Source organism: Lonchura striata, chromosome 10 (assembly GCF_046129695.1).
Source record: "Lonchura striata isolate bLonStr1 chromosome 10, bLonStr1.mat, whole genome shotgun sequence".
Classification (NCBI taxonomy): domain Eukaryota; kingdom Metazoa; phylum Chordata; class Aves; order Passeriformes; family Estrildidae; genus Lonchura; species Lonchura striata.
In genome coordinates this window covers 5323332-5346391 of record NC_134612.1, presented here as the reverse complement: position 1 = coordinate 5346391, position 23060 = coordinate 5323332, and the positions used below count along the sequence as shown (strand labels likewise).

At 44.0% G+C, this 23060-nt stretch overlaps 1 protein-coding gene across 3 annotated transcripts in view; it reads right to left on the bottom strand.

Annotated features, from left to right (window-relative positions):
• Window positions 1–2385: 2385 nt before the first annotated feature.
• The window catches only part of PAK2 (p21 (RAC1) activated kinase 2), a 48482-nt gene continuing 27807 nt past the window's right edge, over window positions 2386–23060 (bottom strand). For all 3 annotated transcript variants that reach the window (XM_077785597.1, XM_031505669.2, XM_021552684.3), the window contains exons 3-15: window positions 18589–18689; window positions 17949–18099; window positions 17359–17390; window positions 16880–16987; window positions 15502–15634; window positions 14980–15043; window positions 14492–14540; window positions 12517–12629; window positions 12237–12354; window positions 10277–10376; window positions 7634–7830; window positions 6791–6928; window positions 2386–5911 (exon numbers count right to left, since the gene is read on the bottom strand). In XM_077785597.1, the coding sequence (XP_077641723.1) occupies window positions 5825–5911; window positions 6791–6928; window positions 7634–7830; window positions 10277–10376; window positions 12237–12354; window positions 12517–12629; window positions 14492–14540; window positions 14980–15043; window positions 15502–15634; window positions 16880–16987; window positions 17359–17390; window positions 17949–18099; window positions 18589–18689 (1391 nt within the window). In that variant the 3' untranslated portion in view covers window positions 2386–5824. The remainder of the gene's footprint in view (window positions 5912–6790; window positions 6929–7633; window positions 7831–10276; window positions 10377–12236; window positions 12355–12516; window positions 12630–14491; window positions 14541–14979; window positions 15044–15501; window positions 15635–16879; window positions 16988–17358; window positions 17391–17948; window positions 18100–18588; window positions 18690–23060) is intronic.

The following is a 23060-nucleotide window of genomic DNA, read 5'->3' as shown; positions in this document are numbered from 1 at the left end:
TAGAAACCTCAAGGAATTCCAGAAGACATCTGCCCTGAGGGAGGTCAGCCCTGCAGATGGTGTGGGTGTGTCTCCCCTCCAGACCATTCTGAGGAGCTGCCCTGGGTGTCCCATCAGCGGCCTCGGTGTTGATCCACTTGTACCAAGCTGGATTCACTGCCCACAAGCCCGTGCAGAGCCACATCCGTGCCTTGGCACAGCCTGTCTGCCCTTCCCTCCTCTGCCCTGACTCAACACAGCCCCAAAGCAGAAGTCTGGGGGCCCTGAAAGAGAATGAGCAACTCCTAACTTCCCACTGGGAAAATCCCATTAAAAAAACCCAAATCACTGGTCCCCTACGGGCTGTTTTAACATTCAGGTCAACGGGGATTTGAAATCTTGATGATCCTAAAGGTCTTTTCCAACCTTACTGATTCTGTGATTTGAAGTGATGCTGTGCTGGAGGACATTCCCACTGCAGACACCAAGGGAAGACTATGCTGCTGCTGCCCTGCTCCCTCCTAACAGGCTGCAGGTAGAGAAGTCACAGAAAGTCATTGGTGGTATTTCCCTCCCTCAAGGAAAAGAAATCCTTCCTTAGGCTGGATTCAAAGCAGGGAAAAGAGCTCTTAGAGAACCTGCTTCCTCCACACATCTGGAGAGCAACAGCCAGAGTTTGGCTGAGCTCAGCAAACTTTCATGTTGCTTCCTCACATGACTGAGGACAGCTGTTTTTATTAAAAATAATCTTGAGAGCAAAATGCAAGTTATATTTAAAAAGGGGAAAAAATGCAGTTGTACAAATCCCCGGGAGCAGGGATCTATGGACAGCACAGGAGCCACTGGAACTGCACTGAGACCCAACAATGCTCTTCAGGCACCACCATAAAATGCTGCTGTGAGGATCCTCACTTTTCACCCACCCTGGTTCTAACTAGCATGCTCCAGGTGCAATCCAAACAGTCGTGCTCAGCTTTGCAGTAATTCACTGCAGTGAAACATCTGCCCTGAAAGGGAGAAATTCCTGCCCCTAAATTTACTGCCTTCAAGAACTATGTTTTAAACACCCAAACTTGAATAAGCTGATCTCAAAAAATGGGTCTGCTCTTGGGTCAGGTATGTGCAAGGGATGAGCAAGTTCACACAAGACTTAGGAGGATTTACCAAGGATTTGCAACTTTCAGCCGTGTAAGCCAAAATCAGCCAAAGCCCTGCTCTCCTTCAAGTATCAAAATCTCAAGAGTCCCAAGTTCCACTAAGCACTTTTTCCTGCTCACTTCTCCCCCAGAAATTAAATGTCATATCACTTAAATGCAGTGTTAAAGAACAACAGTTTAAATGCACAAAGAGTGGATCATATAGGAAGACAAAGATACTGCAACAAACTGGTAATTCTGAAGAGACAGGCTCTGAGCAAACCAACATTCTCATGTCTGGGTGAAGCAGCTGCTGGAGATGAGTGATTTCTTCATTTCCCTTTGTCAGTGTACGAGCAAAGCTTGTACAACATGCAAGGAAGGGGAAGAGGCCATTTCCCAGCAACACACGGGGAACACGGGACATGCCAAGTCCTCACCGTTCACAACTGAGGCAGGAACTTCATCTGGAGCCAACTGACCCGGACCCAACCCCAAGTAAATCCCTCCTTGTCCTTGGCTGGATTGGCAGGCCAACATCCCACAGCCTCTTTGTAGGTCCCCTGGAAAACAGAAGTGGCTCTCTGCAGCCTTGGAGGCCAAGAGGCACCACGGATCTCATCCCAAGTCCTTGTAGAGCTGTCGGCACCCGGTGCCTCACTCCCACGGTCCAACGCCGATCAGCGGCGACGGAGCAACCCAGGAGCCAGATCTTCCCAGCAGGACAGCTCAATTCCCGTGGATCCTGTGCCACGATGTTTATAAGCAGGACAGTGGATGGTACCCATGGTGCAACAAAGCAGAGCTCTTGGGAGCAGCTCCTGAATCATCACCACATCTCCAGAGATAACCGGGCCCAGCGGTCCCACCCAGCACTGGCCAAGAGGGGGAAGATGCAGCTGGGATGGGCCAGGCTGGTGTTGGCTTTGCTCCCTTCACATGGAGGGCCAAGGATCTCTTCCACAGTGGGTGAAAAGGGTGTTTTGGAGCTGCTCTCCTCCCATCAGCAGTCCGGAGTTTTTCTGGGAGGCACACACAGAAAAGCTTGTGGGGATCCCAAGGCTGGTACTTACACCAATAATAAAACTTCAGAGAAAGAGGCTGGTATAGCATAAAATTATATCCACCATCATTAAAGTATTCATAAGAACCTTAGTTACAAATACATTCTGTTAATCTCAGCAGAACACCGACACATGAACCCTTTCAGATAATCTTGTCATCAAAGGTATAAACTCATGACAGGGAAAAGGGGGAAAAAAGCCCCAAAGGTTTTTTAGAAGTTTATTTCTAGCCCTGAAAGAACAGTTATTAAACAAAGTCAACAAATACAGTAGTTAATATTGCAGTAACAATTAAATAACATAATGGGATTAAATTACACAAAAGGCAACATTAACATCTGAAGACAGTTAAAAAAATAAAAAGAAAGCTTGCACCTACTTCCATTCCCATCAACAGCATAAGGAACAGGGGGAAAAACAGACCAGAGAGATTTATTCACTCAATTCCAGCTGGAGAGACCCTTAATCACATTAGTTTTGCTCCTTCCCCAGCCCCTCTGACAACAGGACCCATCTGCTGTAGCCAAACCTTTGCACCTCCCTGCACAGAGAGCTGGGGGGAAAGGCTCCAATTAGTCTCATTAACACCTAAGGCAGGGCAAAGTGTTCATTCCCATGGTTATTTTTAATAAGAACTCTGATTTGTTCTATGATAACATCCCAGGAATCTCAGAATCCCTGCACACTCTCACCTCAGCCACAAGCTGCCCAGCTGACACCTCACAGGGATTGCGTGCACGTCTGATCCCCACTCAGGATTTTGGGTGGGCACCCAAGAGGGATGCACAGGAATCCCCACATTTGGATGCAGCTCATCCCTTCCCATCATTTCCTCCAGCTCTGGCTGGTCTCCATTGCCCCAGTAGAGCTGACAGCCCAGCACCCACTCAAGGACTGAACTCAGCTCCCACCAGGGAAAACCTTGGAGCCTTGGAGCTTCTCACCTTGCAGACACCCTCAGAAAAGCGATGCCTGACCCTCCAGACACAAAAGCACAGCACAAAAACCTTCTCCTGGCTCTCCTCTCCTGCCAGCCCCACCTCTGATCCTCATAGAAACCTGACCATAGAACAGCTGCTGCGTGGGGCCAGGGAGATGCTGGCACTTCCCAGCCTTGGAGCTGAACACTGTCCCAGGTCACACACACAGTTTGGGAACTTGGGACTTGGCCAAGTTTTGTGCATTAGGATCTTCAGAAATCGTCTCCCTAAGCAGGCTAAATTGGACAAATTTTGCAACATGTGTTTTAAACCATTCTCATTCACCAGTAAAAGTGAACTAATAAGTTAAAATTACTTATGTTTTCTTGTTTTCTATTTTAAAAAGCTAGATTTATCTAAATTGTGCCATTAAAAAAAAAATATGAAAGGAAGAAAAGCTCCGATTTTAACTCTGGCACAAGGAGTTTCATTAAGTCCATTGCCAGCAATGGACAAAGAGGGAATCACTGGTACAACAGGCTTTTTCCCCAGCCAAGCCTCCTCACTGCTCCATTTGACCAGGAAGCCAGGACACACTCAAAACAGGGTGATTACAGCATCCATGGCTCATAATAAACCTTTTTCCAGGCAAATGCACTTGGATTACCTTACCTGGCATGAGACACTTCATTGAATTTAAAATTTAAAACCATAACTGTTGTCACATTTACAGCAAGAGAGATTTATCCCTGTGAGGAACAGTTAAGATAGTTAACCCAACAGAGATTTTAACTACCACACAGGAGCAGAACACAAGCTGAACCTGCCCAACAAGGCACCCTGCTGGCCCCACACGACCCCCAGGAGCTGTGAGACCCCAGCCCTGCTCCCCCTCCACCATCCCCCCAAACTGCCTCTCCCAACCTGCCCAGCTGCTCTCACCTGGAAGTTTGTTTTCTCATACCTTGGCTACCAGTCCCCAAAATGTCATTCTCTCTATAGAGACACTGAAATTCTCTGAAAATTACTTCTATCCCCTGCCAGCAATGTTTGGAAAAGTGTGCAAAAATTTTTATTCAGGGTCCTCTGTCCACACCCAACCATAGCTCTGTCTGTCCCAGGCCCTGCCCCACTGGGAATGCAATACAATCCCACTAAAGTCATGGTTATTCTTTCACAGACTCATTTGGCACATTGTCACTACTTGGCTCTTCCTTAAACACTTGGGGAGGTTGAAATGCATAGACTGTAGCATTAGAAGAGGCACAGGCTCTGCTAAACTCAACCCTGGCAATACCCCAAGAACTCAACTGCTCAGGCTGTCGCTGTCCTTCAGAAGGAGGCACGTTTTGTGGCATTGAAGGGTTGGCTGCAGCCATCCTGGCTAGCACAGCATCCTCTGTGACAAGGATCAGAGAGACACCAACCAGTCCAGCAGGCCCCACGATGGTCTGACAGCACTGCTTCCCCTCAGCTTCATCTCACAACTTTGGCATCTCCAGGTGTTCATCATCATCTGTTCAGATCATGTTTCCAAAATCCTGTATCGTCAGTGTCCTCAGATCTGGTTATTTGTTCTTCTGGTTTCATTAGTACAAATGGAGCACATACAAAACTGGAAAAAAATAGCTCTAATACTTTAAACTCTGACAACTCCATAGGTTGATGCATTATTTGCTTGGCGGGGGGAGGAGGGGGGAAATTACAACATATACAAAAATGTATTTGATACAAAGAAGGGAAATGTAAAATAAAAAAGTCAAAGGCACCAGCATAACTTCCAAGGCCCAAGTCAGAGCACAGATACAAGTTTGTGAACCACCCACTGCACCAAGCACGTTATCCCTCAAGCTTCTGGCCAGCAAGTCTAACAGGGAAAAAAAGAGCAGACAGGAAGACAGCTGGAATTTTTTCTTGCCCTGACTAGAACTGATCTTTGATCATAAATAAAGTATCTGACCCCAACCTACACATCCATAACCCACATCCAAAGACTTGACCGATCATTACGGTTCTACAAAGAGGCCACAATTTTGATTAGAAAAATGTCCACAGAGCACAGGCATGAGAAACAGCTGAATACTTCTCTTCCCCCTCTCTCTCCTTTTTCATCTTAAGAAGTGAAAAGCATCTCCATACATTATGATTCCTTAAGTAACCGAGTTGTTGATTCAACAGTACAGCGACAGCTAGTCCAAAAAAGAAATGAGGGGCAAGATGTACCTTCACATTTGCCACACCTGCCGTGAATCTGGTCATTGGGAGCTTCCCACAGGGATTGCAGGTAGAGGGGAGGAAGAGGAGAGTCAAAGAGATCAGCAGGTAAAATTAGTACTGCTCTCTGAAAGCTTGAATCTGTCATTCAAGTATTGAAAGTACCCAGAGGGTACAACGGGAGCTGTTACAGCAAAGTCGTTAAAACCCCTTAAAGCCCCAAGCACAGCAAGTGGTATTTCTGGGCTGTCTGGGTAACAAAAATCAGAATTAAAAAACCCCACAAAGGCCAGTAATTCAGCCCTCAATTCCTTCTGGACCCCAGACAGGGATCTCTAGAGTTGCCACAATGTATTTGGGTGTCTTCTGGATGAGAGTTTCTTCCCTTTTGCCGACGTTTCCCACCCCCACAAAAACCCCTTCCCTCCCCCCCGAAGTGTAACAATTTCATATATTATAAAGATTTGTAAAATACAAACACACAAAAAAGGAAGAAGGCTGTGGCAGGATGTTAGCGGTTACTCTTCATTGCTTCTTTGGCTGCCAGGATCAGTGGCGTCAAGCTGGACAGAGGTTTGGCCAGTTTCAAGAAGGGATGCTGCCAGGAAGACAGAAACATGAAGAATCAGTGAAAGACACACTTCTAAAGGTTTCGTTTCCAGCAGGATTCATGTTTCCATGGAACTAGGCAGCAATGAATCTGCATTTTAACTGCTGAATTGTGTCATGTGTTTCTCCTGATGGTTACAAGGACTGGCTGGGATCACACTGACTTGCCCAACGGAGTTTCTCCTGGAATATCTCTTTTTTTTTTCTCTTTTTATACTGTTTTTGGAAATGGTGAGTATTGAAGCTGCACTTGCAATGAGCAAAGCAAAGATCTAAACAAGAAATAATCAGAGAAAGTTAAGAAGCAGCAACTGGCTTTACTGGGAAAGCCTCTACACCATCTGCTTCAGAGCTACTCCTTGCTCTCCCTAGGCATGGGATCAGTGATTCTCTCATTTAACAAACCAGCCTTTTTCCAGTGCACAGGAAGTATTTAAAATCAAAACTAAAAGGAGAAATGGTGTCATTGCTCCAGCTGCTTAGCTCGTAGGGCAGAACCCTGTGGGGAGAAAGGAAACCTTTCTTTTCAAGGCTTGAACACTGGTGTCAGACCAGCAGATTATTTCATCAGGAGTTCTGAGGGGGACATTGAGTGGAAGTATGAAAAGCAATGCTACCAATGGCCACCCTCAGAAAGGATTTCCTAAACTGCTGGACACTTTGGTAGTGGCAGAGTGAAATCACAGATTTTGATGGAATAACTTTGGAGACTATTATAAATCTTTCCTACCAACTGCTCTCACTACAGTTTCCAGAAGAAAACACAAAAAAAGAAAAAAAAAAGAAACAGTACCAGTCTATGCAATGGTTCATTACAGGCTGACCTGCCACTGCCTTCTGGAGCTCACTATGAGAAGTGGAGTCTCACCTGTAGCAATTCTTTGGCTGATCCTCTTTTCTCCACATCCATCTCCAAACATCGGTTCAAGAAATCCCGGAATATTGGGGACAGTTTCTCGGGGTTCTGGAGTTCTGGTGTGCCATTAGTTGCTATCAAATATAAAGCCTGTAAAATGAAGAATAAGGTATAGCCAAAACCAAGCTTTAAAAGATGCCAAACTGACCTGCCTTGTGGCAAGCCCTCAGATGAGAGGGCTCTGCAGCTACTTCTCCTCAACTTCAGTGATTAAAACTGTAAAACTAAAAAGAACTGTAAAAACTGTAGATATGTAAAAATGGGTCATGAGTGTGTAGGCACTCATGACCTATTCTTGCTAGCAGCAAAATAATGTTCAAGATCTTTTGGCAGCAGATACTGACCTTAGCAAAGAAAACATCAGTCTGTGACACAGCAGCACCTTCCATAATATCCTGGGTTTACTTTCCCCAAACTATCAGAGGCCTGAGGTCAAAGTCCTGTATTTTATCCAGGCAAATCTTCTAAGTACCATCACAGAATCCCAGACTGGTTTAGGTTGAAATGAACCTGAAAGCCCATTTTGTTTCACCCCCTGCCTTGGGCAGGGACACCTTTCACTATCCCAGGTTATTCCAAGCCCTGTCCAACCTAGCCTTGGACACTTCCAGGGATGTAGAGTCAGGGTAAGGCAGACTGCAAATTGAAGACAGCTGTCTTCCTCTGGAGCAATTTTCTTGTACTGCTGAAGCTTGTTGGCTTTTTCATTTCATGTTCTTTTTAACGCAGATGCAATTAGTGAACAATTACTGACAGTGCTGAACACCCAGTTCCACCACCACCAGGGCTTCTTACCCTCAGGGGGTTCTCGTTGAGGTATGGGGGCTCTCCTTCCACCATCTCAATAGCCATGATGCCCAGGGACCAGATGTCCACTTTGGGGCCGTAGGCTTTCCGTGTGACCACCTCGGGAGCCATCCAGTATGGAGTTCCCACCATGGTGCTGCGCTTGCTCTGCTCTGGGGTGATCTGGGCACAGAACCCAAAGTCAGCTGCAGGACAACAGAAGTTTAAGAGGTTAAACTGGTGCACCCCAAGAAGTGGTTTTCCTAGAAGACTTTTCTATTGCTACACATACATTTCATTGAGAGGGGTTTGGGAGCAGTTTCTTCTTTCCTCCCCCACTACATTCGCCATATTAAAAAAGCCAACGTGCAATGAAAATACAAAACCTGAAGGTGCTTAAGCAGGGCAGAATTCCGAGGAGTGAATACAAGGCTTTTGTCCTCTGGAAACAAGAATTACCCTGCAGAAGAATGGTGTTTTGCCCAGTCCTTCCTTCAAGAGCTCTAGAATGGTAGCAGCCAAAATAAGCGATCGGGCAGAACACAGGCAGAGTGTTCTGCATGTGGTGTGTTATACAGCCTGAATTAGAAGAAATCCATCCACAATCCATGGCTTCTGCCCTGCTAAACAGATTGTACTTGGTTCAGCTACTGAGGTCAACATTTCACAGCACTTTGGCCATCTATACAGGTACTACAGTCGACAGACACGGAAACAAGGCTCCAGGGAAGTGCAGTGCTACCCCACTCAGCAGCAGGAACCTGGACAAACAAACCTTTCCACAAGGTAACTACCAAAGAGAACAACCACACTCAAGAAAACAAAAAAAGTCACCTATTCCTATAGCCTTCAGGTGCAGCAGCAATGCATGTCCCATCATGTTACTTTATCCAGCTGCAGCACTCCCACTTCCCAGGCATGTAAAGCATCAATAAGAACACAGTTAAGGCAGGAGACAGATATTACTTTATCACTGACACTAAGTTAGAGAAAAAGAGAGAGAGAGAGAGAGAGGGAGAGGGAGAGAAGAGAGAAATTTAAATTCCAGGGTGATTTTGGAAGTGTTATGCCAAGCAGTGCTAAGGAAAGAGCCAAGTCATGGAAGTGCCAAGTTGTACCAAGACCATTTAACACAGAACTATCCCACCCTGACAGTCAAAATGCTTCCTTAAAAAAAACCCAAAATCCAAACCTATAGAGTCACCAAGTTCCTCCTGCACTTTTTGGCCTCATCAAGGTGTCACAGCCACCTCCCAGCATGGCCCAGGGAAGCAGTAGCATTGTGTTGTGTGACCTTCCAGCCAGGCCTCCAGCACAGAGGAAGAAGACAGGCAGGAATCCAGTTTCACCCACCAGTAGCATGTGTAGCTGCAGTGGTGACACCTGTCCTGCCTCCAGACTCCCTCAAAGAAGGGGAAGAGTTTAAAAAGAAGGTGCAGCTTCTCCCACCCTAAAATTTTGCTAAAGCACTATAATGACACAGCCCCAGAACAGCTTGTTCAGCACTGATCACACCACCTCCCCTTCATACAGCGAATTTTTGCAGCTGACTCCTGTCTTCTCCTGTGTCTCCTTCCTCCTCATCCTCCCCCAGTCTGCTGGCATGATGATTTTTGACTCAGCTACTAACTCTGTCCTTTGGCCACTCTGCTTTGACACCTCTTTTGCAATTCTGATCCTTCTCCAGTTAACTCAGCCACATCCTCTGCTGTAACTATCCACTTCTCTTTAGCCTCTGAATCTCTGAAGCTTGTGCACAGACACATCACATGCTTAAAATAAAATTCCCTATGCAAGCGAGCAGCACATCCAACAATGCTGGTATGCAAATCAGGTTGTTGGTAATCCTTCTTCACACTCCATCTCATAGATCAAATGAGACTGCAAACCATCTAGAATAGGAATATTGCTAAGACACATTTTCATGGCACTTCAAATTCCCATTGAAAACACTTTTTGCTTCACACCTTTTTGCCTTAACTTTTAGATTGTTATATGTTTTGTCCTACATACAAGAAAGGCAGATAATGCATCTCCTTCTCAACAGTCCTGACAGCTACCAGTGCTTTCACATCATTTTTATTTACACACACCAGAAAAGGATTTACTGTCCAAGCCCATGCATGCAAAACCATTATCTGAAATGAAAGTAGTTTGTTTTGTCATGATTATATTAATAAAAGTGTTATACTTCCAGTCCAAGAAAAAAAAACAGGGTTAGACTAGACTACAATAAATGACCAGAAATGCCCACTTTTTTTGTTAATGGCCTTTTCATGAATGGGGCAAAGCATTAATATCATCTTAACAAAGCCACTGCAGTTTGCTGCAACTTTGCTCTTGCAATCATTCCCATTTTGCTTCACTGTCTGTGCCAGTCACTTCCTATTTACCAACGTATTCATGAGGCCACAGGTTTGCTTCAACATCCTTCAGGGCCAACATGCTCACAGCCCCAGTCTGAGGGCCCTCAGAGTATCAGCACCTGCTCTCTGATACATATTTTATAACAGAACTGTTTTCCATTACTCATAGTCAATAAAAACCCCCTTAAATTTCCCTGTCAATTTTCCTTCTACTGATTTACAGGCTACAAGCCAGAAATTCCTGGAAAAGAGAAAACAGAACATGAAACAATTGTCTGCTACTCACTTAATTTAACTGATCCATCCATTCCTAACAGCACATTGTCACTCTTTATGTCCCTGTGGATCACCTGGTTGGCATGGAGGAACTCAAGCGCTTGCAAGCACTGGATAGGAGAGAAAAAAAAACAACACTCAGCATGCAGAAACAAAACTGCTGCACATGAGCACAAATTCAAAGCCATGTTCACACCCTCAGCCAGCTCTAAGTGCAAGAATAGAAAGGCATTATTGAAAATAACCAGCAGAGGAAGCTCTTGGGCTAAAAAATACACTCTGGATTTCAGGAGCTCAAAAATCATTTCATCGTGGAGTTTCCCTATCTTAACAAATAAATCCTTTAAACTCCTCATCTCCCAAGATGCTCTCAGAAATCCCTGATGTTAATTTTGGTACATCCCACAGGTTCTGCAGTGGAACCATAAAGGATTAAGTGAGAGCTTTTCAGGCTGAGGTCTCACCAAGAGGAATTGGTGAAGCTTCATGTCCAACAACCACACAACTTCTACAGTGAAGGCTGTAAAACATCTTCATTCTGAAAGACACTAATATTGGTTTGCATTGTTTTCAGATGAAAACCTTTCACACTAAGTTGCTGCCCAAAACCATAATGAAATTTATTTTTGTTATTTGAGAATAAAAGGCAAAAGAACAAAAGCCAGATTTTTCTCTTTCCATCTAAGCAGAATATTTGCCATTTGCAGCTTGGCACAGAAGTCCCCAATGAGTTTGTATTTTTTTTAATCTTGGTTAGCTTTAGCAAAGTGACATTGATTTGCAAAACTAAATCTATCTAAAACACTGGGCAGCAGAGTTTTGGAGTACAATAGTTCAGTATTTGATTTCTTCCTCAGAAAAGTCAATCAATGTCACAGTAAATAGTTACTCTTTTGGTTCTCTGCTCCCAGCTCTGGTTTCTCTGGAAACCATTCCCTGTCCATACACGTTACTGTGCAAGTTTGCTTTCCCTCCCCTCCCTTGGGGTGAGTCACAAAATCTCTCGTCATGCTGATGGAGTCAGATGGGCTTTTTAAAAGGCTCCGTTTCTCCTGCACAGCAGATAACACAATTCTGCTTCTGCCATGATAAAATCAAGCCTGAGCTGGATACTGGCACTTGCTCAGGGCAGAAACCACTGATAAGATGTGATGTCAGCTGCTTTTAACACTTTCATTTGAAATCTTACTGCAACCTCAGAGTTATTCCAACTACAACCTTCTGGAGCATTATTTTCCTGAGAAATCCATAAAGAAAGCTTTGCTGGCACAGAACTGTAGATGCCACACACTATGGGAATGACTGAAGTGGGAAAGGGATAGTCTGCACTCAGTTCATCTTTATTTTAGTGGATGTTTAACATACTCCTGTTTCAGCAGATCCACTTTCAAACTGTGAGCAACACCATTCCCCTTCTTCCTTCTGGAAAACACTTCAAAGCTTTCAGGAGTTTTTATTTTTCTTTTTTTTTTTTTCTCTTTTCTACATTACCCATACATGAATATGCAGCTTTTTTCTTAGTGCCTCTGAATGTTCTTTGTTAGTCCAAATTAAAAAAGCCATTCCTTCCAGCTGCTAAACTTCTCTATTGCTCCTCCCTGAATTTTATTCATGTTATTCTGTTAACAACAGTCTACATTATTCATATTTTCTGTTAACACTGTCAGCAGGACAAGGCACCCCAGGTACCAAACCCAGAGACTTTATTTGCTCCATCACCAACCCAATTCTCAAACACCCACTTCAAAAACCACTGTAGCTCTTTTGTCTTACAACTTGCAAAGACCCAGTTTTCTGAGTTAACCTAATTTTGTTATTTTCTGCAATTCTGATTTCTGCTCATGGTACCACTCATTCTTTACTCAACAGCTTCAGCAGCAATTGTGGCAATTAGTGCTAACCTGAGCATGCCATAAAAATTAGGGGAATAGGGAGCACCTTCATTCCTCAACCCAGCCCCTCACACTCACCTCTCTGCAGACAGCAGCAATCTGTGCTTCATCCATACACGTCTCTGTGACCACATCTGTTAGAGAGCCTCCAGCCAGATACTCCATCACCACAAACAATTCATCCCCTACGAGGTAACTACAAGAGAAAACCAAAAGCATGTTCCTGTGTCATCAGGGTGACAGTCTACAGAGAGCCTCATCTGCTTCCAAGACCCTTAGGTAGAGGAAGGGCAGGTCTGTGCAAGGGTAACCTCCTGTAACCCCTGGGATGAGGAATCAGCCAGCTGGCTGCATTTACCTGTCCAGGAAGTTGACTATGTTGGGGTTCTTTAGCTCCTTCATTACCAAGATCTCATTAATTATCAGCTCCTTCTTGGGCTGTTTCTGCAAATTGATCTGTTTAATAGCCACCTGAATAAGGCAAAATAAAACAGCAATCTCAAACCTCAGTACCCAAATCTTTCAGTCACACTTAATACAGTGAAAAGGCAGAAGGAATCCTGCAACAGGATTAAAGGAGTTTAGAACAGTTTGTGGCTGGCAAGTTGTCTGTCTATCAGCATACAACTTAAAAGAATCCAGCTTGATCAACACACAACTTGCACCCATGGCCAACATCATCCTCTTGCAGCTGAAAGGATCCACAAACAGTAAGAGGCCAGACCAGACAGCAAAGGGCAGTCAGGAGAGAGAAGGACATTCATTCAATTCCACATCAACAGGCCTGAAGCAGAAGAGAATCCTGTAGCAACTCAGAAAATTTGAGCCTTCCAATGCAAGATGAGGCAATTTCTTGTTCTTTATTCTGTCAGAACTGGTGCTTGTGTATAAGGAATGCTGGGAGGCAGAATTCCTCTCAAAGCCATTAATGAACTATCCAAGAGAGAAAAGGGAAGATAAAGGCCCACCTCATCCAGGAAATAAGCTAACAAGGACAAGTACTACAGAGTTCACAATGGAGAAGAATCATCCCAGATCTGTTAACCCCAACACTCTGAGTAGGCAGCTTGGAGTTCTGCAAGACAACCTGGGCTGACTCCTGACTCCAAAACCAAACACAAGAACCAACATAATCCTGTAAAAATTAGTGTTATTATATTAAGGACATTAAGGAAGAAATTCTCATCATTCTGCAGCACAGAGTGACAAAATAATTATGACTGGAGGTGGAACAAGATGGTGAGAAATCTTGTGGGAGGTTTGGAATGGGGACCTCAATGAGCAGATATTCCACAACTCCTCTTGAGCTCCTGTGCCATGCTAAATCAACCTGCCTGAGAGGGAAAAAATTTCCAGTATCAAACTTGAATTTCCCTTATAGCAATTTTTGTCGGTTTCCTCCTGTCCTGTGACTGTGTAGCTCTAAGAGGAGCGTTCCTCCTACTGATGAACAAACCTAACTCTGTCCTCAGGCACTGAGCAGAGGAAGCCCAAGCACTGCATGAAGGCTGCAAGCCATCAACTGCCTGGCAAAGTGCAGAGCAGGTCAAAGAAAGGCCCTGGACCCCAAAATTCACTCTGCAATCAGTAAGAGAACTTGAAATACTGCAGTGTGTAGAGAGCAAACTAAGAGACACTGAGATGATGGCAAGGCTCATGTTTCATCAAGATGTAGTGCTCCCCTGCAGGACTGCTGAAAGGGCATTTATTTACCAGGGACCTAAAGAATGCCTGCTTGTGGATATTTAAAGGAAAATGTAGGGAAGAACTTAAATAAAAACACTGAAAGAAAATTATGGAAATGTGAAGTTAGAGACAGATAATTCCTAAAATCAAAGTACCAAAAGCCCTCTGGGTTGTGTCCCAAGATATGGCCACAGGATACAAACATGCAGAGTACTGCTGATGCCACCAATTTTACTGAAGAAACCAAGGGATAAAAGAAAGGGATATGGAGAACACATTCTCACTGCAACAGGGCATCACATGAGACAAGCTGCTTTTCTAGAGAAAGACACAGCCAAGTGTGCGAAGACTAAACAAAATTTTATTTCTGAAAACATAACACAACAATGCCTGCAATTCTTGAAGGATAAACTATTTTACAGACTCACTTCTGAAACACCTCACTCTCCCTGCTTTTCATTGGAAAGACTCTGTTTTTAGCTTTTACCATCTGACTACTATAGAACAAGGCACAGTGATACAACTGACTATGACAAACAGATCTGAGAGAGGATAGCATCAATGGGAGCCACGGAAGGAAATCACACAAATCCTTCTAGCCACCTACAGAATAATATTTAAACAAAATATCAACCCAGGAATCTTACCTCCTGTCCTGTTGCCACATCAATAGCTGTGAAAACTGTACCTGAAGCCCTGTAGACAAAGGAAAATGTTACAGCAAGTTGCATCTCCCTGCATAACAAACACACTCAGCCAAATCAAAACCACAGAATTGTTTCAGTTTTCATTTCAAAATCTCCATCACTGTGTGATGCCTTCACTGTTTATTTACTTTACTGTTTGCTGCCCAGAGAGGTCACAGCTGTCTCATCTCTGGAAGTGCTCAAGGCCAGGTTGGATGGGGTTTGGAGCAACCTGGCATAGTGGAAAGTGTCCCTGCCCATGACAGGGGGTGGAACTTTAAGGGATGGGCTCTAAGGTCCCTTCTCACCCTAACTAAGGTGGGATTCTGTGATTTATCTGCTGAATGCAGCCAACATCTCTGCCTGCACAGGAAGTGGTGTGAGGCAGAGAACAGCACCCTGCTGCTAACACTGTCCCCCTGAGGATAAAAGTTGGGGTCAATACTTACCCCTGCCCGATTTTTTCATATCTGGTGTATTTTTTCTTAGGATCTCCTATGCTTACAATAGTACCTGAAAGAAAAACAACAACCATAAATTCAGTCCTATCCCACTGCCCCCCAACAGTAAGGCTGGCCTGGCCAAGAGAGGCCCAAAAGTGGGTCAGCTCAAGCAGCAAAGCTGGTGCACCAACAGTCAAAACTGCAGGGGAACATTAACACAGTGAAAAATCACCATCAAATGGTTATGGAACAAGCAACAGCAGAAAGTATTTTGTGTTGCTATAGTTTGATTGAAGTCCAATTGTGACACTGATGTGCATGTATGATACAATCCCAAAGCTGTTCTATCCTTGTTTTCCACCCCACAGGGCTCCAAGCACTACAAACCCCCCGAGCCAGCGCAGCGCTCTCAGCTGCTGCTGGACACAAAGCTACCCAAGACTACACACAAAGCAAGGCTGAGGCCAAAACTCTAACATTCCTCCCCGAGCCTTAAAGCTTTTGTTTCTCTGAAATGAAGGCACCTACGTAGTTTTTCCATGATGTCTTCATCTGACATCTTGGTTTTCTTTTTCTGCTTGTCCCCCGCTTTGGAGGCGCTGTCGGCGCAGGTGTCACCGGCCGGGGCAGGGATGGGGTCAATGACAGAACGGGTGTAAATCTGTAAGGGAGACCAGAGAGCTGAGCACCTGCTCTGCCACCACTGACTGCAGCTGAAACCCAGCACAGCTCTGCAAAGATCCCCAGGCAACATTTTATAAGAGGTATGAGGCAGAAATTAGACCCCAGACACATTAATGCTCCATAAAACAAGATGCTGGCAACATTACTGACCTCTCAAAGAGATCCAGGTACCTCCTGAACAGAGAGGATGCTAGGAGATTCCACTGTAGGTTTCTCAGTTTTTTATCTGCTTATTCTATATAACCCATACTAGTTAACAGAGCAGAAACCACTATTTAATAGTGATATCAACTTCTACTAAGATCTGAAGGAAAAAGATGCTTGAGTGCCATGAAAAAAAGGATGAGATTCTCAAATATTTCCCAGTTGTCCCCAGTTTAAGGTGTTTTTTAGGGATTTAATTTCTTGGAACTTTAATTTCCTCCTGAGCTGGTCACAGATATACACAGCTACTCCTGAAATATCCAGCTGTGGACCTCTCACCTTTTATATGTCTAAATCCCAAGAGTGGGAAATTATAAAACAATATCCCTAGATAAATAAATATAATTCACATTTGAACTCCTGAAAAAAGTAGGCAGCAAAGAGGCAAAATGTACAGCTCCCACAGTCAAAAGAAAGAGCTGGAGTAAGTGGGACCCCTGGGACACCATTACCAAAGTGTGTAGGTGAGTGTTGCCCTAAAAATTAATTAACATCTTCTCAAGCATTTCACTGTTCTTCTAGTGCTTATGATTTGAAATAAGCCTTCAAATCTAAAATTTGCATTGATTGGGGTTTAGGTGGTGTACTTGGAGGTACTACCACATTGCAACCCAATCAAATAAAAGAAAGCAAATACATTACACCTGTTACCACTGTGCTGCACAAAGTTACACAAATGGCCTACAGGTTTTATTTAGAAATAAGAATCCTCCCACTCCTCACATGTTGGGTTGAAGGATAAGCATAACTGGATGTCTTCAACACAAGCTGACAAGCAAATAGACAAATTTCAGTGATCTGAGAGGTTTTTTCCAGCCTAAATGATTCTATAATTCTACTAACTACAGGACTTCTAATCCAACTGATATTCAAAAATTAGGTATTTTCTTAAATTCAAAAAACAGAACTTTTCTCTAAAAACTAACAGCAGCTTATTGCCCAAATAAAACACTTCCCGAAAAAGCAGAAGTTCTGCAATGCTGAGAAATGCAGGTCTGTGAGTTTTACAGCTGCTCACCGATTTTGTGTGATCTGGCCGTGGAGCAATCACAGGAGGAGGAGCCTCTTCATCATCCTCATCATCATCTGCCACAGCTGTTGATGGTTCTGAACCTTTGGCATTGGTCTATATTTTTGCCAAGGTTTAAAAAAGACAGATAAACAAATTGTCTCTCCCACAGTATTAAAGACTTCACTTTTTTTTTCTTCACATTAGAGAAATAATTCTTATCTATGTCAGAAGAAAATAACTTAAACCACTCAGTCTATCCTTCAGTTATTACATTTTATTATGAGACTCAAACACTGACTTTCGCTGCAGTGAAATATGCAATTGACCACTCAAATTTATGTTTCTCGTTCACAAAAATAATTCTTAATTTTTATACTTTTAATCTTTATACAGTTTAATACTTCAAGATTCAGGATATAACAAGTAGAGAAAACTTGAACTTGTATACACCACAGAATATAAAAAATAATAGTAAACACACTCACCGTTGGTGCTCCTGAAGGGAAACCATCTTTTTCTAAATAGGACAAATAGCAGAATACATAAAATCATTAGAAAAGAAGACTAACAAGTGAACTTTGTCAAGTACAGGGTAAAAATATTGCAAAGCCTTATTACTAAGCTACTTTCAAAGAGAATTTGGAAGAAATGTTGTAAAACTGCACCTGTTTGTGGGACAGTCCTTCTCTCAGCCCTCTATCTAGAAGTCACAAATTATTCTGCATTGCTGATGTTCCCAGCTGGTGACATCAAGGTCAGAAACAGCTGTGAGGAGCAAGGCCTCCAGCACAAAACCAGTTCATCCCAGTCCCAGAGCTTGATAAACACAGCCCATTCAAGCTCATTTTGGCTGCTGTTCTGAATGATCCAGTTCCCTTTCTTCCCCTCTCCACTTAAAACAGGAAATTAACTGGACAACGCCAGTTTCCAGTCAGTTTTAAATACATCTTTGTATATTTGTGCCTCACTGAAATGCACCTTGATTTTAGCACTTGAACCTGATTTATCACATTGACATAAAGGAAGACTGTGCTCCAAATTCCCAACTCCAGTGTCTTGCACACTTGGCTCTCACCTGGAGCAGAAAAACTCAGATATTTCTGTTTTGCTGTGTCTTTGGAGTCGTAGAATTTCAACACATCTAGTACCGCCTGGGGGTTTTTCTTCTGTTCTAGCTTGGTGATATTTGAGGTCTGAAGCAACCGAGCCCATTGTTCTGGCATTCCCTGAAAAAACAGGGGATTGAAAGCATCCTTTTTGTATTTTATAAGGGTTTTTTTTTTTTTTGAAAGCAAAACAAATTTCTTCCCTCTATAAAAGCATAACATGCACAGCTTTAAGCACACGAGCGAGCAGGATGGGGAGCCAAAGGTGGAAACACAGATCAGAGGACACAACTCCTCCAGGTATGCTGGGCCAGATGTGAGGAGTGGCAACACAAAAACACTCAACAGATCCAATGTTACCCACTAAGGAAAGCAAACTGAAGGGGGTTTGTCAGGGAGGGCTCTCCCAGGTGACACAAAGCATCAGATGTGACACTGGCATTGCAGAAGCACTAACAGGTCACAATGTGCTGTACAAACACAAAAGAAAAACAGCTCCTCAGTAGAAACAAAGAATAAATTGCACTTTTTTTTCTAAAGTTCTGCCTTGGCTTCACTGCAGCACAACCCATGGTGCTTCCTGAGCTGCTCCAAGGCAGGAATACTCACTGTGAACTCTCCAGTAACAGCATCAAAGCCAACATGGATGGTATGTTCAAAATCTGACGGTGGGGAGATTTCTGGCCTTTCCTTTTCCTTCTTCTTGCTTCCTGAAAAAGACATTCAAAGATCTCAATGTTAGAAATAAATTCTTCCCTGTGAGGGTGGGGAGGCCCTTGCACAGGGTGCCCAGAACAGCTGTGGCTGCCCCTGGATCCCTGGAAGTGTCCAAGGCCAGGTTGGACGGGGCTTGGAGCAGCTTGGGACAGTGGAAGGTGTCCCTGCCCATGGCAGGGGTGGAACTGGATGGGCTTTAATTCCCTTTCAACCCAAACTGTGCTGAGATCCTGTAATTCCTTGTTCCGTTCAAATAATTTATACTGTGGCAGCAAGAAAACAAGAGATTAAGAGCATCAGAGTGACCTGTTGAGCATATGAAATCTAAACATATTAAATGTTTACAATGCAAAAAAGGACATTTTAATATAGATTAAGAACAGCAGAAAAGGCAACTTCAGTTCAACCTCAAGTTCACCCTAAAGACACTTATAATTCAGTTGCCCCACTGCTTCAATTCAAGGTAATTAATGCAAACTAAGACTTCCTGTGATGAAGATAAGAGTGTATAGCCTCAGAGCAATTACCTAATTTAAATTAAAGGTGGGGGGAAGCATAATAACTACCAGAAGCAGGAACAAATAATTAGAAGGACCACGTGCACAATCCAACCTAGAGTCAGTTGAATTTATAAGCTATTTTCTAACACCTAGGGCTTTGGATTTTTGTTTGTTTATTTTGGGAGTTTTCAGGGCGTGGCTCGAGGGTGGTTTTTTATTTTACTTTAATTTTTCTGCTTTGTTTCTAAATTCACCTTAAAAGTCCTGCTGTTCGAGTACAGAAGAAGCAGGTGAACCAGCTCTCTCTTGGTTGCAGCACAGCAAGCAAAGATGGTGCTGCTCAGAGGCAGGAATCCATCAGAAATCCCCTCGTGCTGGGAAGGGAAGCACGGGGAGCGAGGACAATGCTCCAAACGAAAAGCCATGTGGGCTGCCTCCAGCTGAACAATGCCGTGGAAAGACACGGCTGTTATAAACAGGATATCTTTAATATGGCTGCACAGGGCAGAGCCAAAAAACAAACTGGGCTGTCAGACCTTTCATTAAGCACAGCACAGGAGAAACTCGCTGCTGTGAAAACCAAGGGAAGCACCATTTCTGCCCTATTCCTTCCAGTTTTTTATGAAGCAAGGGAGAATATATATATAAAGTTGTATTTCTCAGGAAGGCTCCTGTTTGGGAGCACTTGATGTGCAGTGAACAGGACCTGGTGCTCAAGCCCTTCAGCATGTGCTGGGTAAATAAACCCACTCCTTCCAAAAATACACAGATCCCATGAGTAGGCAAGGCAAGGAGACTAAAACCCATTGCTCTGCCCACAGGAACAGCAGAGCAGCACTTCAAACAAACAGTCCCAGCCAGAGGCAAGCCCAGTGAGTCATGTGCTGGCAGGACATCCTCCAGCTCCGAGAACAAGGCCACGGTGAGGCCACGCTGCCTGCCGGCCCCGGGACTGAAATGGGAATTCCTCAGAGCAGGGCAATGCTCCTTCCCAACTACACGTGGTGGTCCTTCCTGCTCACATGGGTGAGCCCCAAAGAGCAAAATCTATAAGGAGAACGTGAGAAGCTGCCACAGGTTGGTGGCTGCACCCCAAGACAGACTCCAACCCTCTTAGGGTGCTGAATTTGGGTGCTGAAGGTGGCAGGTCTGGGTGCTGTCAGCTCAGTCCAGTGCTCTGTGTCTGGAGGAAGTTCTGCCTTACCCCTTCAGTCCTGCAGAAATGGGTGTTTTATTACCATTTTATTATTTTTTAGTAATTGTTTTATAACCATTTTATTATTGGTCATGGGACCCGGAATTCGGCCCTTGGCCCCGCAGAGACACACCGGTCCTTTGGAAGGATTTTGTGAGCTGGAGAAAGGTTCTGTCTGATTAAGAAGGTGCCTGAAATACAACCAGACTCTTCCCCAAGTGAAGCCACAGGCACTCAGCAAGGTGTACTTCCCAGGGCAAAGCCATCCTCAGGCTGCCCTTGCTTCCCAGCAACCAAATCCCATGCACAAGGCAAGAAACAGCTGTTTCCCCAACAGCTGGAGGCAGCAGGCAGCTGACTCCAGATGTGCACCTGGAGTTGCTGAGCTCCAGCTGAAACCACACCAAAATGTGCCCCTGAGCACGTGATATGCAGGATCTGGGTGATGCCCTCAGCATCTCCTTCAATATTTTCTGCTCAAAGACAAACATTTCTGGTTTTAGGGGACTATTTTAAAGCTTTCCAAAACCACACAGAGAACCTCTCACTTCAGAAGTCAGGCCAAGAAAATTCATGGCAATAAAGTACTCTAGTAAGAAGATGACTATCACTTCATTTATCCTAAACAATGGAACCAGGGCAAAAAACCTTCCATGACTGGTGATTAAATAATCTCTTCAAACCCTTAGGATTATTTCAGCACAGAACTAGCTCAGACTTGGGACAGAAACTGTGTAATTGCTAAATCTCTTCATCTGCAAGTCCCCCAAAGCACAAGAACCTCCCAAGAGAGGATCCAGAAGCAGATGAGGCTGGCCAGGAGAGACCTTGCAAAATCATATGGACAGAGATGTGCAGACAAAGCCAAACATTCCTGGATTTTTTCATTTTCTGAAAAGGAAAACTGAACATTTCTGCAGAGATTAGTTAAACTTAGTCACTGCCTGGAGACATTTTTCCCATGACAAAATTTCTACTCCAGGTTGACAGACTATTTTTGCATCTAGTCCCAATGCATTTTTTAAATTTGAGCATGAAGTTAATAGCTCTGTAAAGCTTCCCAGCAGCTGAATTTAAAGAAAAGAAGGATTCAAATGGGCATTTCTGGGGAGGGTGCGTCCCAGCCATGCTAATGAACAAAACAACTAACATCTGACTATTGTGTGAGTGCCAGAAAGACACTGTGCCCACTTCTGTTCTGCTTACATTCAACAGCCAGCTTTGCAGACTTGAGGGCCAAAACCCCTTCTTTGGATATTTATGTTAGCCTTGCTGCAGATCATGCAATAGACAAGTTTCTTTCAAATTAAAAAAAAATACAAATTCCAGATAGTTTCTCTAATTTGGGTAATTCAATTTCCATTTTTCCTAATATCCTGACATGCAGGAAAGCCTGCTTTTCTTCCATTACTTCAACTACTTTTTAACATCTAGAAAACACAAACTGACAGTCATTTCCTCTAAAATGTAGTTTTCTCAGCAGAAAGTCTTTCTCCTACTTTTCAGTTCAGAACACAAAGTATCAGTAGATAGATGCTAAATGAATTTGCAGATTAATTTGCCTAAATTTGGTACTTGTCAATATCTAGAGTGGTAAGAATAATTGTCAAAGAACCCCAAAGCAACTTGAGATGAGCCAATACAACTTTAGGTAATTCTTCAACCACCACCCCATTCCAGCAACGAATAAACCCACCATCAAAAGAGAAAATGTCCATGGAGAAAAAAGGTGTCACAGAATGTCACAAAGCTCTCCAGCTGTACATGCATCCACAATTCATTTGTTACTAATTCAGAGCAAGGAAAACCTTCCTTAATGTGATGTTTATGTTCTACTTCATCCCTGTCTGTAAAAGGGCTCAAATGCTCTGATGAGCCACCAATGCAACAGCATAAAGACAAGTGCCATCCCAGCTCCTAAACTGTTCTCCCTGCCTGAAGATGGGCAGATTTGATCCTTCCATGAGATTTCCTTGCAGAACTCAGCGTGACAAATTCTGGGTATTTCCTTGTGGGACCAACAACAATACGGTCAAACACCCATTTCTGCAGGACTGAAGGGGTAAGGCAGAACTTCCTCCAGGCACAGAGCACTGCCCTGAGCTGACAGCACCCAGACATGCCACCTACAGCACCCAAATTCAGCACCCTAAGAGGGCTGGAGCCTCTCTTGGGATGCAGCCACCAACCTGTGGTAGCTTCTCATGTTCTCCTTACAGACTTTGCTCTTTAGGGCTCACCCATGTCAGCAGAAAGACCACCACTGCTACTGCTGTAGCCCAGCCATAGACAGGCTATTTCACAATAAATGACCTTGTGAAATAACTATTCTTCCTTCAGAAGCTACACTGGGCAAATCCTTCCATCCTCCAAACAAGGAAACACACCTACTGTTGAGAGCAGAAAGCCAGATCTTGGGAACAGAGGGAAACCTGTCTCTCTGGGTTTGATCTCCAGGGAGAGGCAGGCTGCAGAGCTGCTCACACAGCTGAGAGAGAGTGAAAACCAGCCCTGAGGAAAACACTCAGCCAAGAGAATAATCAACCAGAGGAGCAGAATCTCTTCAAACAACCAAACCTGTGTGAGCATGACTGAACCAGTCCTGCCCAGCACACCAGCAGTGAGGCACAGGGAGCCAAGAGCACAGAAGGCATCAAGAGCAGCAGGGT